The 19,381-nt window shown below is 36.6% G+C and overlaps 1 protein-coding gene and 1 pseudogene across 1 annotated transcript; one reads left to right on the forward strand and one right to left on the reverse strand.

Annotated features, from left to right (window-relative positions):
- The first annotated feature begins 646 nt into the window (after positions 1–646).
- On the forward strand, positions 647–2,502 carry LOC149566967 (uncharacterized). Its single transcript, XM_089816585.1, has 3 exons — positions 647–706; positions 857–2,260; positions 2,368–2,502. Exons 1-3 carry the CDS (start codon positions 647–649, stop codon positions 2,500–2,502), a joined length of 1,599 nt encoding a protein of 532 aa, XP_089672711.1.
- Positions 2,503–3,187: 685 nt separating this feature from the next.
- On the reverse strand, positions 3,188–19,373 carry LOC149566968 (SNF1-related protein kinase regulatory subunit gamma-1 pseudogene; annotated as a pseudogene).
- Between the last annotated feature and the right edge of the window lie 8 nt (positions 19,374–19,381).

The raw sequence follows: 19,381 nt of genomic DNA on the forward strand, positions 1-19,381 counted from the left end.
AATATTGTTATTATTTATCAAGCTCGAGTCTTGAACCCAAGACCTCCTAGATAAGAGACTTGCAATGTATTATTGTGGTGCATATAGACTACGGTAGATCTTACATTGCATTTATGCACTTTAGTTCATAACAATTCAAATATACTCCTGATTTGTGAGCAATACACACTTTTTTCTATTATATTGGCTATTTGTGGAGGTGAGAATCACCAAAACAAGGGGTTGACGAACAAAAGCCCCTATATAGCCACACACACAAATCCATATTATAGCCCTTTTTTTAAAAAAGAAATCGAGCGTGAAAATAGTAAAAATCAAGCGGGAAATTTAGAAACAGCCGGTCGGTCTAGGAAAGTTCACTAATATAAGAAACTCACAGCAGCATACAGCCAGTCGGTCGGGAAATTTCACTAATATAAGAAACTCACAGCAGCATATCATTTAGAAACAACCAGTCGGTCGGGAAATTTCACTAATATAAGAAACTCACAGCAGCATATCATTTAGAAACAGCCAGTCGGTCGGGAAATTTCACTAATATAAGAAACTCACAGCAGCATATCATTTCACCTCTTGTTTATTTGAAAAAAAATTGAGGCGATTTTCATTTTGTATACGTAGTTTTGTAAAAGCTTCGCAGTTGAACATGGAGAAGGTTTTAGAGGGTTATTTCAACAGATTTCACTGGATTCTGTGGATTCTACTGGTTAGACATACACTCTTCACCTATTTACATGTTAACTGCATTATCAACCGGTTTAAACCCCATATTTAAATATCGACCTTAAATTTTTCAAGAACATTGTACGCATTAACAAGTTTGTTGAAATGATATGGAATTTATGTTTTTTTACAGGTTATTGCTAGTGTTGTGTGGAGTTTATTTTCATGGAAACTGCTGTCTCAATCGAAGATTAGCAGAAAAAGAAGTCATTTGGCCAAAGAGAAGGAGCGTACAGAAGAAGAAGATACAGATGAAGGTCTGGAAAGAAGAGCCAAAGCAGCTGAAGAACAAGTTGTATTGATTTCACAAGAGTTAGAATCGATGGATTTGTATGAACGCACCGGATCCGATTCTGTGAAGAAAAATGCAGATTTTTTGTGGAGAAGACTGAGAGAAGTATGTGAAGAAAAAAAGAACTTAGCAATTAGGGTTTCATCTGAAATTCAGAGCCGCAAAAAAGAAAGATCTCTGGCAATTGGTGCCCGCAGTTTGATTGAGAAAGAGTTGGAATCTCGAACAAAGATATTGGAGATTGAGAAAGATGATCTGCAGAAAAAATTAGAAAAGGAGATTGATAGGAGATCGAATGAATGGGCTTCTGTTCTGGAAAAAATTAGGGCCGACGAGAGAAAGATGAGAGGGAGAATAAAAAATTTGGGGAAAAGAAATGTGAAATTGGCAAGAGAAGTTTCTTCTTTGAATAAAGAGGAAATTCATGCAAAAACCATGGTTATGGATGATTTGAGAAACAAATTTAAAGATGCGGAGGATGAGATTATGAAATTAAGGGAAATCCTTTCAGAATCTGTCAATAAGGCTAAACAAGTAGAAGATGAGCGGGATTCAAACAATAGAATCTTGAGGGAAAAGGAAAGGGAAAATTCTGAGTTGCAGAAATCGGTTGTTAGATTGCACAGACTTTGTAGAAATCAGGAAACAATAATTGGAGGATTGTGGTTACAATTAGACAATGATGTGAATAATAATCCACAAGAAAAAGACAAAGATGTTCGTATTATCGAGCTACAGAAGGAACAACTCAGATTGGTTGGTATAGAACATGGGTTGCGCAAGGATTTAGAGAATTGCAGGTTGGAAACTGAAGCTCTGAGGAAGAACAATGGCAGCCTTCTTGAGAGGGTGAGAAGTAAAGAGAAAAGTAGTAGTATTGGATTGATCAAACTTGATCAAGAATTTTGGGATTTCCTTCATACTCTGCAAGCTCAGGCATTCCCATTGCTGGATGAGAATGTTCAGCTTTCTTTCAAGTTGCTTGGTTTTGTTAAAAGGGTGTGGGAAATCAATGAAGGGGAACACTCAAAGGGTATGTTGACTTCTGGACAAGAAAGAGATCATGTCCTTGAATTGGACGTGATGGCTCAAAGTTTAAGGAAAAAGGTTGAATCTTGGAAGGAAAGTGTGCATAGGCAAGAAGAAATCTTGAAAGAAAAATCTCATATTTCCTGTGATGAATCTCTCAAGCAAGATTCTGTTGAAAATTCAGAGGCATATCAAGAAGAGCAACAACATATAGAGGTAATTGGAACTATTTCTTTTGTTATCTTGAGGTTTTTGCATTTTTATCCAGCTTTAGAGAGACTGGTGGCTTAGAGATAATTTAGCCCATAATATAAATTCAACAGTTCTTTTTGGAAAAGTTTAAGGCGAGCAGTCTTATGAATGTTTTACTGTGCTTCAGCTTAGAAGTTTTGCGTCTTAAATTTAAGGAAAAATCTTATAAATTTTATTTTTTAGCAAATCGTTTTCAGTTTTGGTAATGATAAAGTGTGCAGATTTTTGACATGTGGAACTAACTACAATGTATGGCTCAGACTATCTGTCCCTTTGATGAAACCACCATCTAGTATTCTAGTACATGGCATGGCTGAATTCCTTGTATCTATGCGTAACTCGAGTTCCATGCTCAGTTTCCCCGACCCCACAGCTTGTCTGGTTTCAGAAAGTTTTATAGAATTGTTCTCTTTATTAATTTCGATAGTCAACTTCACCGAATCCAGAGTTTTAGAGACAGAATTTGCTGGTTGAGTAGCAAGTTCACTCCGTACCATCATAGGATGAGATGCGAGGATATTCATATATCTATTTCATTCTGTTCAATTTTAGATTTTTCCAAGCTATCAGAATCCTCAGCATGACAGTTTTCATCTTTTGTGTTACCTTCATCAACTTTCAAAGGTTGAATAATCATTTGTTTCTTTTTCACCACTATGTTGTCCAATGTTTGTTTCCATCTTGAGCTGATCAATGACAGATAATGTCATCTCATTTTTGTCATGGTAAGGTCTGAAAGATACAACCAACGGATCATATGCTTCCCGTTTAAAGTTTTTAATGAATTCAAGAACCCTATAACTGCAAACACGGGCAGTCTGTGACCGTGGTCTGTCTTGGGTATGATATTCCCTCTTTACCAGATCTATAATATTATATACAAAGAAATCTTCACACAGTGCTATTCCTGGGTAATGGCACCGCCTGCTATAAGAAATCTCCGAAGTATCCAAGAGGTTCCTGAACAAATGTTGATATAATATCCCGCAGAGTTACAACACCCTCTAAATTGCCATGACTATCAACAACATAGATCCTTTGAATTCTTGCATTATCCAACTTCAATATGACATTTTCAATAGTATCAGTCTTTTCGCACGTGATCACGTGTTCCAAGGGAGATGATGCCTCTTGCTTTAACCAGAGGTGAGATCTAACTGTCGTACAGAAGACCTTTGCTGTAACCGATCTGAATTCTTTATATATCTCAGGGGCCATCAGCAAAAACTGGATGTCCCTTAAACTTATGTTCCCCACAACCTTCTTTCCTTCTTTCTCAATAATTGGAAGCCCTCCTACACGCTTTTCACTCATCAATTTGAATGCTTGGAGAACAGGTTGATCTTCAATCAACTTGACCATTTGATCCGGTTTCATTACTGGAAGGCCAAGTTCTGAAAGTGTGTTGTTTCCCCAGGTCTCAAACCAAGGGAGTCTGACACGCTTAGAAAGCATATGCACTACAGCAGACTGTGTAACAATTTTTTCAATCTTTCCCTCACCTATGTGAACCACAGGGAGGCTCTTCATCCTGTACTTCGAAAGCAAGAGAAGCATTGTAAAAAATGAGTCAGATGGCTGTACAGATAGGAATGGAGCCCAACGGAAGGATCCTGATATGTCTTTGACCTTTGTCTCCCCATAGAATTTTGAGGATGTCAACATTTCAAAGAAGTGACCTCCCTTTGCAGCATCAGCTTTAGGATATGAGTTTATTCCAAACACTTGAGACTGTTGAAGTAACCACGCAGAGATTCCTACAAACTCAACAATCTCGATATACTTGTCAATCCAAGTTGCATCATCTGGCGCATTTATATCCCTTACTGGTGCACTCAATATCTTGTTCTTGGCAAGCAATTCGACCACTTCAGCAAGACTGGCATCTGAATTGATCTCTACCACTGGAGATCTTCCAAATTTGCAGAGCCCTTAGTAACTAAATGTCTTTCTGGATTGCACATACTGCTTCATGAATCTCTGAAATAAGAAAGATTTGTATATCCTTTATCTAAGAAGATCATCAATAAAACATGATATCCTTGCCGGACTAGGAGCTATCACCTACCCGACATGACAACACTTAAACCAACCCACCTGGCAAATAAATGAGAGGTCAAGAGAAAGGGAAACCCGACAAGGATGGCCTACCTATGAAGGACTTAGACCTAGACACCAAACTGACTTGACATTGAAAAATGATGGGTGACCAAAAGTCAGGCAACATACTGAAAAATAAAACTATAGACCCCCATTAAACTACTGTCTAATTACCTTTATTTCTCCTTTCCCATGTTCTTATTTCTTCAAGTTTTATCGTACATCTTCAAACTCTAATGCTAGATATGATGACAAACTCAGAATTTTAGGTTAGAGCTTATGTATATGTTTGGTTCCAATATTGTTGGTAGAAGGATGGTTCATTTAGACTTTGCCATCTCTATTTTTATGTACTTTTTCTTCTATTATCAGTAACATTTAGTATCTCAGCTACTTTGTCTTGATAACTAAGAGGTACTTTTACCATCAACTAATAATATTTGATTGCTATTTCAGAATGAGGAGGGGTTCAAACAAGTTCAACATGAACTAAGAGCAAAAAATTTGCTTGTCAAGATTCTAAGGGAAAAGTTATTTTCCAATGCAATTGATATAGAACAACTTCGAGCTGAATGTACAATTTTGGTAAGGGGTCAAGAGGTTTTGAGAAGTAACATTGAAAGCCTACAAGGTAGCCTCAGTAGCTCAAATCAGAAAGAGAAAGACTTGGAAAATCAAGTATGTGTTTTCATGCTTTCAATTGTTTCTATTTAGAATGTCAAAAGAAGATTATACTTACTTTTGAAGAGCATTATTATATTTAGAATGTCAAAAGAACATTATGCTTACTTTTGAAGATCAGTATGTTTCTTCTAGATAATGAATACTAATGCTATGATATATTTTATATATAGCTTGCAGGTAAGGAGAATACCATCAAAAGTTTACAAGTTGACTTACAAGAGTGTCTTAAAGAACTGGTAGTGGTAAGAGGAGAGATGGCCAAAGTTTAAAAAAGATGCATAACCAACTACCTGGGAAATCAATGAACTCATTTGAGAAATTCAATGAGGATGTATAGTTAGGAAAGCCGAAATGCATAATTTTGTAGTATTTAGATTCATTCGTCTTTCCATTGGTACCCATCTAAACATTCAACATTCTTGTTGGTTGTATTCTATTTCTTGAACAAGTGTAATATAGCTGATTTTCAAAGGTATCTAAACATATTAAGAGGAAATCTTTTATTATATAAAATTTCTAGTTGAAAGATGGCACTAGGGCATTCTGAAATATTGATATTTATACTGTTAAAATAAAAATTAATTTTTTTAATAGTAAGTTTGGTATTTGCTTAATTTTGTTTAATTTAAGTAATTTATATTAATGATTAAGAATATGTATTAATGTATTTAATCTTGTTTATTTGAATTTCAAATTTGTATAATTTAATTTTTGTTTCAGATAGTAACACCAATTGTCCTTGAATGATTGAAAGTATAATTCTAATTGAAAGATGACATTAAAGGCCTTCTCAGATTGAAATGTTGATATTAATATTGATTACTTGAAAATTTAAGTTTTTGCACCATTTCAAGTTCTCTATTGGATTAATTTTGTTATACCAAATATATATAAGCTATCTATATTAATGATTAATAATAAGTACTAATGTATTTAATTTTGTTTTTTTGAATTTTAAATTTGCACCATTTACATTTTGGTTTCAGATAGTAACACCAGTTTACTTTGAATGATTGGAATCATATTTTTGTTTTATTTTAAGGATAGATTTTTTTGGTATAATTTTCAATACAATCATTAATCAAAGAGTAAAATAAATAATATGGAAGCAATTATAAAACTTGTGCAGTTATTGAAAACATGGTGCACAACCATTTGAAAAGGGTGACCAAGTTAAAATAGAACAATTTTTATCTATTAAAATCTTTGTAACCTATGGGAGAAAAAGATTCACATTTTGATACCAAAGTTAACAAGAGCAAGCGTAGTGAAGTTTGTTGAAAATAAGGATCTAGTCAATGATTATCAAGGCCCCCTTTTGTCATAAGAGGTGTCTTATGTTCTTGCACCCAACTTTTCTTGCAGAGATATGGAGTGCAAAGATTCTAAGAGGCTGAATCTATCTTTTTTGAGCTCCTTTGAAGACTAAATAGTAAGTGCCAGCCTTTGTTGACAAAGTCACCCCATTTTTTTAATTCTTGTGTAAGAAGCTTGGACATGTACAAAATCAAAAAAGGAGGCAAGGGAGTTTGCAAGCAAACAAGACATTGTGGATGAAAAACCAAAAACCATCCAAGAAATCTTCTCGCCACATTCTAAATGAAGATTATGTCTTGGAACGTAAGGTGTTTGAAGGCGCATCACAAAAACATGTGCTGAGGAATGTTATTTGGGACTACAAACTGGATGTTGTTATGATTCAAGAAACTAAACTGTCTAAAGACAAATGGAAATGCTCTCTTTATTCAAAAATGGGAAAGTGGTTGGTTGTGACTCGAGGGGAGCTTCAGGTGTTGTTGTTTGTGTTTTGGAATGACTTCCTTATTCAAGGTGAGGTCATTTTTCTGAAAATAACATTAGTTGTACTAAGTTTACTCACATTAGAGAAAAATATCTCTCGATTCTTCCAAATATATATGCACCCAATACTAAAAATGATAGTTTGGGTTTCTAGGAAAGGCTTGGAGATCTTACAAAGTTCTTACTTAATGAGCCTTGGCTTGTTATGGGGGACTTCAATTCTCCTATTAATGTGAGTGATAAGATGAGAGACTAATGCAACAAGGATCCAAAGGTACCCCTACTGGAGGTAATCTGGATCCCTACAAATAACTACATAGTGGAAACATAACACCAAGGCAAGATTTGATAACAAATCACAATACTTTATTCATAAATAAACTGTTTCCATGTAATATGCCCAATTGTAAGGTCTTCTTGGTTAGTTCCAAATACAGAAAGAAATTACAAAGCAGTTCAACAAGATCCCTCATCAAGATCCAACTCCACACTAATCCCAACCAGTTTAAATCCACACTATGGCAAAAAACCTCGAGGAAATCTCAACTTGTGCTTGCAAGCCCACCAAGCAATCTTCTGGTTTATCAAGCCTTGGCTACTAGCCCTTCTCAAAATTTTCTCGTACACTTCATCCTCTTCTCCAAGTTGGATGATCTACCTTCTCCTCAAGACTCCACAAAATACCCCTACTTATACCCAACTAAGCCACAAGTAAGCCTAGCCCATTACAAATTAAAATAAAACCTTACATTAAATGTTTGCATAAGCCACAAGTTGGCTACAACATAAATTAAATACCCATACACAAATTAAATGCTAAAAGTCAGCTCACAAACAACTTGGGCACCACAGGGACCAAGACCAAACCGAGTGTTAGAGAAAACCATGCCGAGTGTTAGCATTTCACTAGACATAATCGAGTTCCTTCAGTAACCAAGCACCAGTATGTGTTGAGTCCTCCAAAAGTAGCCGAGCCCCTTCATAGACGAAGTTGACTCGGGAAACACTACTGTCAAGCTCCCAGTGCAAACCGAGCTCCCTGTATTTGCTGAGTACCCCAAGTATCGCCAAACATCTTCATTAACCAAGTTACTTGGTTAACACAACAACCAAACCAACTCAATATCAATTGATTCACACTTCATTCTTTGACCAAGTCCTCCAACTCCAAGGTCAAACCACACCAACATGCAGGAATGCAAGCCCACCAAGGATGCTTCTACATCAGAGTTTTCAGTAGCTAGAAGAACATCTTTTGGGATTCAACACATAAATGCCAAATTGGTTCTTCACATACATATCCTCTAAGTCCTCAACTTGTACACTCTTTCCCTTGATCTTCTTCTACTTCTTCACATCCATCCGCAGTGTACTACAAGTCTACTTTCCATGTTGATCTCCAACCTTACTAGAATCCTTTAACCCAACTCGGCTAGCAAAACTCAGGTTCCTCCTACCGAGCTCTTCATTTTGTAAAAGAATTAGGGAATTCTTTCTACCACCTTTCACAATGGAAAACAAATTCTTGACATAATCATGCACAACCCTGCAATCATAATACCAAGGTATACTAAGCAACACATGACAAATGTTCATGTCAACAATATCAGACAACACTTGATCCTTATACTTTCCAATCTGGAAATCAACAAGGCATTGCTCCCTCACTTCTAAAGCATGTTCACCTTGCAACCAACCAACTCTATAAGGATAAGGATGTTTCATTCTTTTCAAACTGAGTTTTTGAACCATCTCCTTAGCAACAAGGTTGTCAATGCTACCACCATCCATAATCATATTGTAGACTTTACCACCAGACTTACAACGAGTCCTGAACAAACTAGTCCTCTCACAAGAATCTTGTGTCCTTTGACAAACTAGTACTCACTGAGCTAGCAAACTCTCTCCTTGCTTAGGTTGACTGGCATGGCCTTCAACCTCATTCACAACAACTCTTTTGTCGCCAACCTTTGGACATTCATAAAATATATGTCCTACTTCTCCAAATTTGTAGAAAATAACCTTTTCCTATCCTTCTCGTCTAGTCAATAGGTTATGGTTCATCTTCTTCACTCAGTTTAGCTTTTATTGAGCTATCTTGCTTCTCCTTCCCTCTAGAGTTACCTTTATTTTTCCTCTTCAACTTATCTTCTACCTTTAGGGCATATTGATAAGCATCCTCAATTGAATCAATCTTCAATATACCATCCTCATCTTGGATATTGAATCTCAAACAATTAATGCACCTAGCTACCTTCTCCTTTGACAATTCTCTATACCTTGAGCGAATAGTCAACTTGTAGAACTCCTTGATATAATCTTTCATAGTCATATCTTTCTGCTTCAAATTCTATAACCTCTTGAATAAATCAAGTCCATAATCAGTAGGAATGAACTTAGCCCTCAACTTAGTTACCATCAACCTCCATCTAGCGATCTTCATTTCACCTTCCTCCTCTCTATTTCTTTGCATTTCTTTCCACCAAAGAGTAGCATGCCCTTTTAATTCCATTTATGCCAACATTACTCTAAGTGGATATCCAATATCCTCTAACTCAAAGTAGTGTTCACATTCACCAATCTAATTAATCAGGTCTTCAGGATTCAACGTACCCAAGAAATTAAAAACCTCCATCTTATGCTTTAGTTTTAATTGAGATCTAGGTCTAGCAAACTAACCAACCCTATTTCTCATATTTCTCTTCACACAATCAATTATGTGCTCACCACTCGATCTAGAAACTTAAAAGTTTTCAGAAACTTCCTCATATCCAAGATACACCACCTATAACACTTACAATTTTGGTAATCATGTCACTCTTCATCAATGCAATCTCATATCAGAATTTTGCTTTAATCTTCTCTGAGATCCTTTCCTCCACAACATCACTAAGATCATCAATTGCCCTAGGGTCCAATCTTCTTGGAGGCATCTTCCAAGATCCTTTGCAAACCCAAAGTAATGAATCCATAAATCCAAAAGATCGAACAACTCCACGAGATCAACCTTATCTTCCAGCCTTCACCCAAGTCCTAGTGCAAACTGCCTCAACTTCGACGCTTGGTCTACACACTCAAGAACAACTGTGCTTTGATACCACTTGATGCAACGAGAATCCAAAGGTACCCCTTCTAGAGGTAATCCAGATCCTTGCAAATAACTACACAATGGAAACAAAATACAAGTGCAAGATCTGATACCAAATCACAACACTTTATTCATAAATCAACTATTTACATGCAATATGTCTGATTGCACGACCTTTCGGGTTAGGGAAAAATACAAAAAGAAATTAAAAAATAGTTCAACAAGATCGCTCAAGATCCAACTCCACACTAATCCCAACTAGTCCAGATCCAAACTATGGCAGAAAACCTCAAGGAAATCTCAAATTGTGCTCACAAGCCCACCAAGAAATCTCTTGGTTTACCAAGCCTTAGTTACTAGCCCTTTGTTATCCATTTTTTGCCTCTCGCCAAAAAATTTGAATTCAAATGCTTAATCCCACCCAACAGTCTCTCCCCCACTTTTATATTATTTAAATGGCTTGGAAATATCAAAAAAATAAAACGATAAAACCTTATTGTATTTTCTTATTTCCTAAATATGTTTTCGCTGGCCTGCACTTTCTGCGCCATCAGATCTAGCACAAATCTATAGTGGGTGCTTTCTCGCATTTTGAAAATGCACTACCTTTGCGTAATGCGGGGAAGCCCCTTTGCAACATGTGAATCAGTGGGTCCAAGTTCTTCTTGTGGGCTGCAGAAAGGAGGAAGGTTAGTCCAACTAGCGATTCTATTGGCGCCCGCTTTCCCACATTCAAAGTTCTGTCAAACTTCCTGACAATGCAAGTAAGTGCTTTTTGGCCGCGTGGTAGGTGGGTCCATCTTCTTTGAGCAGCTGTAGATAGGGTGGAAAAGGTGGCAGGGTGAGTTGGCAGTTCAATTGGTTCCCGCATTCTTGCATTTTGTCTTTTGTTAGGCTTTCTGACAATGCGGGCATGCCACTTTGTGACACATGTCCCATGACATCCCATGTTCCCAGTTGTACCTTCCACCGTTACATCTATCGAGATCAATGGCTGGTGCATGCCCACAATATGAAGATGTGAGGTAGTTAAGGAATGCAAGTATGCACCCTTGCAACGCGTGGCATGATGTGACATCCTAGGCCCGCTCTCCTCAAGAGGAATAAATATTTTTGTTGTGGCACTTGTTAGAACACGTGGGTTTGAAAAGGTGATATTCTATTCAGTAGCAAGATCCATTGTCTGATGCAATCATATCAGTGGCTAGTGCATGCCCGCAAGATGAAGTTGCAAGGATGTTAAACAATGCTGGCATGCCCCTTTGTGATGCGTGGCTGGTGGGCCCACCTTTCTTAGAAGGTGATGATGACTCATCCTTGGTGGCAGTTGTTAGGTGAGTCATAGTACAATGGAGGCATTTCATTGGCCCATCTAGCTAACTAGGTATGCAGTCAAGCATGATTTTATGATCACCATAGATTTAAAGAAGATCAAGGGTTGGCGCTTCCCCACATTAACAAGATGCAAGGAAATTAAATAATGCGGGCAAGTGCCTTGCTACCTCATGTCTCTGTGGGACCAATTTCTTGTGTGGGTCTCCAGGGTGATGCCAGTTAGGGCCGGGTCAGGTTGAGTTAGATGTCGATGTTTCATCGGCCCAAAATTTTGAAGAGCAAACATAGTAATATGGGGGTCTTTGACGATCGCTGATCTTACAGAGATCAACGATCAGGGCTTTCCCACATTATGAAGTTACAAGGAAGTTAACCAATGTGGGGAAGTGCCTGAGGGATAGGTGTCCTTGCGGGCCTGGGGAAATACATTACAGTTAAGGTATTAACAAATGAGCTAGTGGTTATGTGACTATCACGGTCAGGATTTTAAGGAGGTAGCACAGTTAGTAAAGAAGATGTTGGTCAACCACGTGGAGACCTTGCGGGGTGGAAAAATAAAATGAAACTACTAGCCCACTTCGCTCATCCTAGTGACAGAGTTAGGTTGACCTATTGACTTCACTGATTCATGAGCTAGAAACAGGGAAAATTGAGTTTTGTTTTGCGATCTGATCCTTGTGATCAATGCCAACCACCCTTGAATGACTGCTAATCCTAGGAGAACACTCCACCACCCTAGTTGATCTATCTACTTGGTCAGACAATTTAATGGCATCATTTCTGTCTTCTCAGGGCCTTGTTTCAACAAAGATCATATATCATTGCATCTGGATCTATGCTCAGATCAGATTTTCTTCAGATCTCCATGATTATTCTTTGTAAGACTTAATGGAGGTGGTTGTGGAGTAACTTTAGTTAGAGGACATCTCAGTTATGCCTGAACTATAAAGGCAATTTTTGTAGATTTTGTTCTAGTCGACTCTTCTCTAACTTCCCTGATATTGCTCTACAATTTCATGTGTAAATTCCCTTTTCCTCTGAACTATATGACATTCTACCTTATCTCCTTCAACCACTAATGTAAAGTGCAATAACTATTTGCCTCTCATTGGTGTATTGTAGATATCTATAATCTTCTATGATTGTATCTCTTTTGGCCTATGAATAGTATATAAGTGAATCCTCTCTTTCCTTGTGTCATTCATTTGGGTTTTCTAATCTGTATATGATTTTTAGATTAAAGCAAGTTTGAATGTGTATATCTTTTGGTGTCATGATGGTTCAATAGTGCATGTATGGGCAGAGATTGGTTTGAACACTCTATTTTGGTGCATCACCCCTTTAGGTTAGAATAGGTAGATTTTCTTCTATGCATTCTTTCTCCATTTTCCTCTCCAAGAGTAGTTAGGTGCACCCTAATCGTAAAGGAAGTCGGCCTTCTCTAGAGACTCAACCTCATAGTTCAAGTCCCATAGCTTGGAGGTTGTTTCCATGTTTCACAAGGTTGTCCTTAGGTAAAAAATTTGGACGTGGGTGAAAACTTTTGTGACAACACCCTTCTCAAAATTTACTCCTACACTTCATCCTCTTCTCCAAGCTAAATGATTTACCTTCTCCTTGAGACTTCGCAAAACACCTCTACTTATTCCTAAGACAGTTCCAATTTTGTCTATCCCAACTCTAGTATTAGGGTACAAAATAATGTGGTTGTTATCTACGTCCAAGATCTAGGTCAAATTTAGCTTGTCGTTAGGTGTCGGTTGGGAGATCTCATATTTATAGTTACAGGTGTCAGCATTCTTCCTATCTTCATTCTAGGTGAACAAAAATCCCTCATAATTTCCATTTATACGTTATTTATAGCTCATTAAGTTCATTTCTTATCTTGTTTAATCATTTGTATAAAAACATTAATTATCTCCTCCTCAATTCTAAGCAATAAATAAATAGAAACTTCGAGAGCATAAATATTACATTGGCGTCCTTCAATCAAGTGGTGGTAATCATATTCATCTTATGGTGTTATTGTATTCCAAATGTTCCTTAGGATTGTGGGAACTAGAATCTTATGTGATCCCATTTTCTTACTATACAATTTCTAACATTGTTTTTCTTTGAAAAAATTATGTACTAGTAGTAGAATCATCAATGAGGGTTCTATGAATAGTAAATGGGAATCGAACCCCCATGGGGTATCTATATTAGGCCATAAATAAGGCCAAAGAGGTGGCTCAACATGTATATGGGTCAGGAAAATTAAATGTAAAGCCATGTGGCAAATAATTGACCAGAGACTCCACCAACAAATTCATGTTGTTGCCTACTTTTCAAACCCCAAGTTTTATATATTCCCTACTTTCAAACTGCATGTAGAGGTTCTTGTTGACCTAGATAAAATATTCAAAAATTAGTTGTCGACGAGAACCTTCGAGGCCTTATACAAGAAGGCCCAATGGACCATTGTTTTTTCCACATGATTGCATTTATAAAAGAGCCACTGTGTTGTGAAGTACAGAAAAATAAATTCAATATTATTTTACCATTTATTTCCCTCTTTACATTTATTGAAAATCTTTACCAAAAACTGACAATGTTTATCTTCATAGGTTGTGGTGGGAAGTTTAGTGACCCAATGCCTAATCTTCAAAGGCTTTTTATCCATATGTTATCCTAGCCTCATAAAGTTTCTAATTTTAAGTGCAACTTGTTTTTTACGCCATTCGCAAAAAAATGCACTATAAGTTGACTCAAAAGCACCATATATTAAGTCAAGAGTTCTTAAAAAATCTTTTCTATGTGTAATGCAACCTTCTATTGCATGAAAATAAGGTACAAGGTCAAGGTTCACATGAAGCACTAGACTTGAGTAGCATTAATCTGTATTCCTTAGATTAGATTGCTCAACCTAATTGTGTTGATATTGATATTGATCCATTCTTTACTTATAATCACTTAGTTTAGTTGGAGAGACAAGCAATTGAGTGAGAGGTAGGAGTGGCAACAAATGAGGAATAAGCGGGGTTGTCATTCAACATAGGGAATCCCCCCAATAAAATAGCCTAATCCACCTACCAGGGCACTTGTTCAGAATGTTGTAATTGCTCGCCCACACAACAACAAACTATTTTGAGCTTTAGTCATACACAACACTAAACACCCACACAACGACAACAAAGTCTTTTGAGCTTTAATCATAAATGAAATTTACAATTTCTAGTTTTCATTCATACCAAAATTTGGAACTTAATTTGTATTAAAAGGTAGTTCTCTTGTGGTATACGACAACGTATTGAACTCAAACTTATTCAGAGGTTGCACTTGTTTTTTTATCTATAATAAATATTTTAACTCAGTCTTTGATTATGTATGATGAAAATTCCTAATATGTTCTACAAGTCCAATGTGTGTTTGTGTTTTTTAAGACTATTTATGAGAACATATTTTCAAAATTTTGACGACTTTGGCAAGTTATTGCCAATTTTCCAAAGCTTTTGACTTGTCCTAATTTTTTTTTGAAAATTAGGTCAACAAAGTTGTAGAGTCCAAGTTGGACTACTATGGCTAGGATGATAAAGATGACCTTGATCATATCATCAATTTTTATATTGATTTACCTAGATAGGTTTTCCTTCCTTTTGGGCATAGTAGTCCTAGCTAGCATTGGTAGTCTATGTAACATCATTTAGGAATCTACTAACTCTAGGTCTTTGTTATTATTATCTAACATTATAGACTTTTTCTCTACTCAATATTAAAAAGGCTTTACCACTTTTATTTTCCCCTATGTGGTCTCTGTGCACATGCTTAAATGGTTGAGCACTTTCCACATTTCGATCAAAGACAACTTGGTTGTCTAAGACATTTACCTTGTTTTTTAGATTGTAGGAACCAAATAAAGCCTCTTATAAACTGTAGTGTGTTGAGAACTTTTTTTAACGTGAATAATGACATTAGCATGGCTTGTCCCAAACTTTACACAATTTGGTGGAGAGTAGATCTCAAGGTCTCATCCCTACCTAGGAAGCTCACGCTAATCAGCCCTTTGAGACATTTACCTTTGCCCAATATCTTCAATCAAATAGCTTTAGCTTTGGCATCAATCATAAGCATGATTCTTTTGAGACGGGTATTAAATGATAATAAGGTTATTTACAACAAGGTAAGGGACAAACCATTAATAACACTAGTAGAATGGTGATTGACAAACTCAAGAATTGGTAAATAGCTCACTCACAATGTGGGTAGGAGAATGAAAACTTGAAGAATGATTTTCCTATGCCATCAAACAATTGTCCAAGCATATTTATTAAGGAAAACAGGTTTTGAAGGGTGTCTGAAATCCTTTACAAATCAAAATACTTTCAATGTAGCTCGAACAAAAGATACAATAGACCAAAGGAGAAACAGGTCACCAACCAAAATAAGGTGGCCTCACAAGTAACACAGTACACTTCTACCAACCAAGACAGGTTTTGAAATGGGTGCATAAAACCCCATGGTTGCAAAAGAAATAGGCATTAAGTCCTAAACCATGACAAACTACAAAGAAACAACAAGACAAAAAGGCCAGGTGAGCCAAACAAAAAGGGACAGCCTCAAAAGAATAGGTCAGCAACAGGTTTTGAAAGGACCTGAAACCTAATACAAAACCAAGCCTCAAGATTTACATTTCAATCCCATCTTCTGAGAACATAAAGACATATCAAACGAAGGATTGGAGAGCTTGACTTTTTTTCCTTTTACTATTGTCCATCCCAGCAGCCTTCTGCCATACAAGGTCATCAACTCCGCAACCAACCCCCAACACCCTTGCGGCAAGAGAAGAAACAACACCACCACACGATTTCTAGACCATAGCAAAAGGGATAACAACACCAGCCTGAGACAAAGCTGCAAGAGAGGCATCAAATGAATCAATAGTTACAACAATCAAAGAAGGGACTGCTGCAACATTCTTGGTCACCACCATAAGGACATCATTTGAAACATCAGAGACAGCAACAGAATCCTTCATCAAAACAATTGTACAAGTGTTACTATTACTATAAATTTCCTATAGCAAGTGGTGGAACCCTCTTGGAGAGACTTTCTGATGTAGGAGCATCTTGGAGAGACTTTATCAAATGTTGCATCACCCAAAAATATTTCTATTTCTATTTCTATCTTTTCAATAAGGGTTATTTCAATGCAAAGTTGTTTGTAAAAACTTGCTAATTTTATTAAGTTGGTCATGTGAGCTCAAAATGTTCTAATTTCATGAGTGGAGGTTCATCTTAGATATATCAGTCTATCAGATGAGTTTCATTGTCATATCATATGTATTAGTAAAGTTATTGTAAATTTTTAATATGAATTTTTTATATCAAAACGTCAAGCTCAATTTTGAAGGCCTAGATGGCTCCAAAATGAGGTAAAACCTCAAATGACAAAATTGTGCACAATCAATCATTGTAGAACAGGAGCTACCATTTCCAAAAGGGGTTATAATAGCCAATCAAGGCATCGGTTTGCAAGTTATAGTCTCCAGAAGTTGGGCTAACCAAAAGTGTAATTTGCAAATTGTCTTGAGTTGATTCTATGTAACAAAGTGTAATAAAATAATATAATATTAGATTGGTCAGCGTCAAGAGTTAGGGTTAAGTTTTTAGATCCTTCCTGGATGGTGGAAATGCTTATATAAAAAAGGCTTCTCGGTTGTCTAGGCCAATTTTTGGTGGTGGTTCGCAACTTTGTCTTACTAAAGATTGTAAGGAAGGCACCCATGTGGATTTGCATATTGTATTTCTAAGTTTTGTAACTCCACACATGGAGAGATAATAAGCTCATATTTTGCTCTCGCAAATTGTTATTTTTCTATTTTTTATCGTGTGTGGTATTAAGGGGAGCACCCTTCATCACTTTCAAAAAGGGGCAAAGTGTTGGTAAATTGGCACATTGTCAACCAAAGGTTGCAGTCACATTGGAGTAGCAAACTAAGAAAGGTTCATACATTCAAATAAGGTTGCACCAACAACAATTAGGGTAGAGTCCACTAGGTTTTGGAAGACCAAAAGAGCATCCTCTTGAGGGGAGTCACCATCAACCTATGAAGAGTCATCAAAAGAAGAATTAGATGTCGAGACAATCAAATGACCATCATTAATGCCTTTCCACTAACTGGTGACAACTTTACAATGCAAGAGAACAATCTATTATTAGGTGACCTTTTGAAAAGCATTGATGACATCAAAAAGGGAGGCCCTCATTATCCATTAAGTACATGGTTTATTCCCAAACAAAGAACCACAACCCTCAAAAGAGACATAGAAATACCAATGTCAAGTAGAATGCATGCAAAACTAGAGTGAACCAAAAGGTCATAGTATCATCCACCTATAAGAAACAACCAATGGCCTCAAAACATGAACTATCCCAAAAATGTAGGGGAAGATTAGGAAGAGGAACTCACACTAGACGCACTCTACGTGGTTTTGTAAGAGTTTTGAAGGAGAGTCTCAAACATTTTGCGGAAAAAGGAGTCCATGAGTCCATAATTGCTCAACATCAGATCTTTGTCAACATAAAAATAAAAAATAGCAACAAAAAAACTCTTAACATGGGAAAAGCACATTGTTATCAGAAACCTAGGGTCTCTAAAAGAATCTATTACCAACCCATGAAGTTCCGAAAAAGAGGGCAATGAGGGGTTTTAGTAATAAGTCTTTTTATTACTACGCTCTCCAAGTTTGTGATGATACATGTATGTTAGATGTTAGGATATATAAATAACTAATTCTCACTTAAGTCGATTATCGGTTGAGAATAGACTATCATTAGTCCCAACCATTGTAGATTGAAAGTAACTGTAACATGTGCAAGCTAAAGTTGGAACCTCTCTTTATATTGATCTTGACGACTCCCAAAAATGAGCACCCCAACTTTGGCCCAAGCTTGTCACTCAACATGCACTCGAAGCTTCTGACCAGTGCCAATCTTGAAGCCACCCTGCACTACACACAGACAAAACACCTGTTTCCTTGACATAGAGAGAAGATTGGAAATATTCTTCGTTTTATTTATGTATTAGTTTCTGATATTCTTATGAATATTCACTATCGCTAATATCAGCTTAGCACATAATACTCTTGTTTTAGATAAATCTTTTGAATCTCAAACATTTATTGAACCAAACTTAACCAACTAAAACTTGTCTTCAAAAAGTAGAACAATTTGATACGATTAAAATAATTATAAAGTTGCTCACAAATTCACTTCTTGATACCTTAAACGATATTTATTGATTTAATAAAATTTATTGTAGTGCTCTTCACTTGCCTTTAAGTCAATGAATCACATGTTAATCATAAAACACGGGAGGAATGCTCTTGAAATTGATTTGCAATAAACATACTGTGCTCACATGTTTAATCATAACACATATGAGACATGCTCTTGAACTTGATTTGCAATCAAAATAATTTTATGTAAGCGGTTGTTTTACGTTTCTTAGTTGACTTCCTCAAGATATTTATCTATTAGATAATGATTCTTAAAGAAACATCATGTGTGCTCCTCCTTCCTTAGAAGATGGATCTATGGCCGTTAATTGGGCCCATGAAATCTACACGTCTCTTTGGAATCTTACCAGAACGGAAAAACCAGGTCACCGAAAAAAAATCAAATTTCAATGAGTGCCAAATCTTAAAGCTATGAGATCTTGAAGAGGACCACTGTACACAACAAATAACTTGCTCATCCATCCTATTAAATGTCTTTATTCTTACCTGATCAACGAAAAATGACCAGGTAAGTTAACATTAAATTTGAGATGAGAAGTTATGTCTATTAAAAGGCCTGATTCTGATCGGAGCTCTTGCACAACTGTTACCAGTCATATATAGCCGCAACAGAACATAATAGAATACAAGTGTCAATCAAAGCAAGAGCAATTTTTCGACGTTTTGCTTCCCTCTTTTACACCATATATGATTTTATTGCCTTGCAAAGAAGCTGACATCAGTAAATACCTTCCGCAAGCTTTCTGTCGTTGTTTTTCTCAACAATAGTTGTTAGCGTTTGTTTGCTTGTCATTATCCACA

Source organism: Cupressus sempervirens, chromosome 3 (assembly GCF_028749045.1).
Source record: "Cupressus sempervirens isolate cs-2001-9-10 chromosome 3, ASM2874904v1, whole genome shotgun sequence".
NCBI lineage: Eukaryota > Viridiplantae > Streptophyta > Pinopsida > Cupressales > Cupressaceae > Cupressus > Cupressus sempervirens.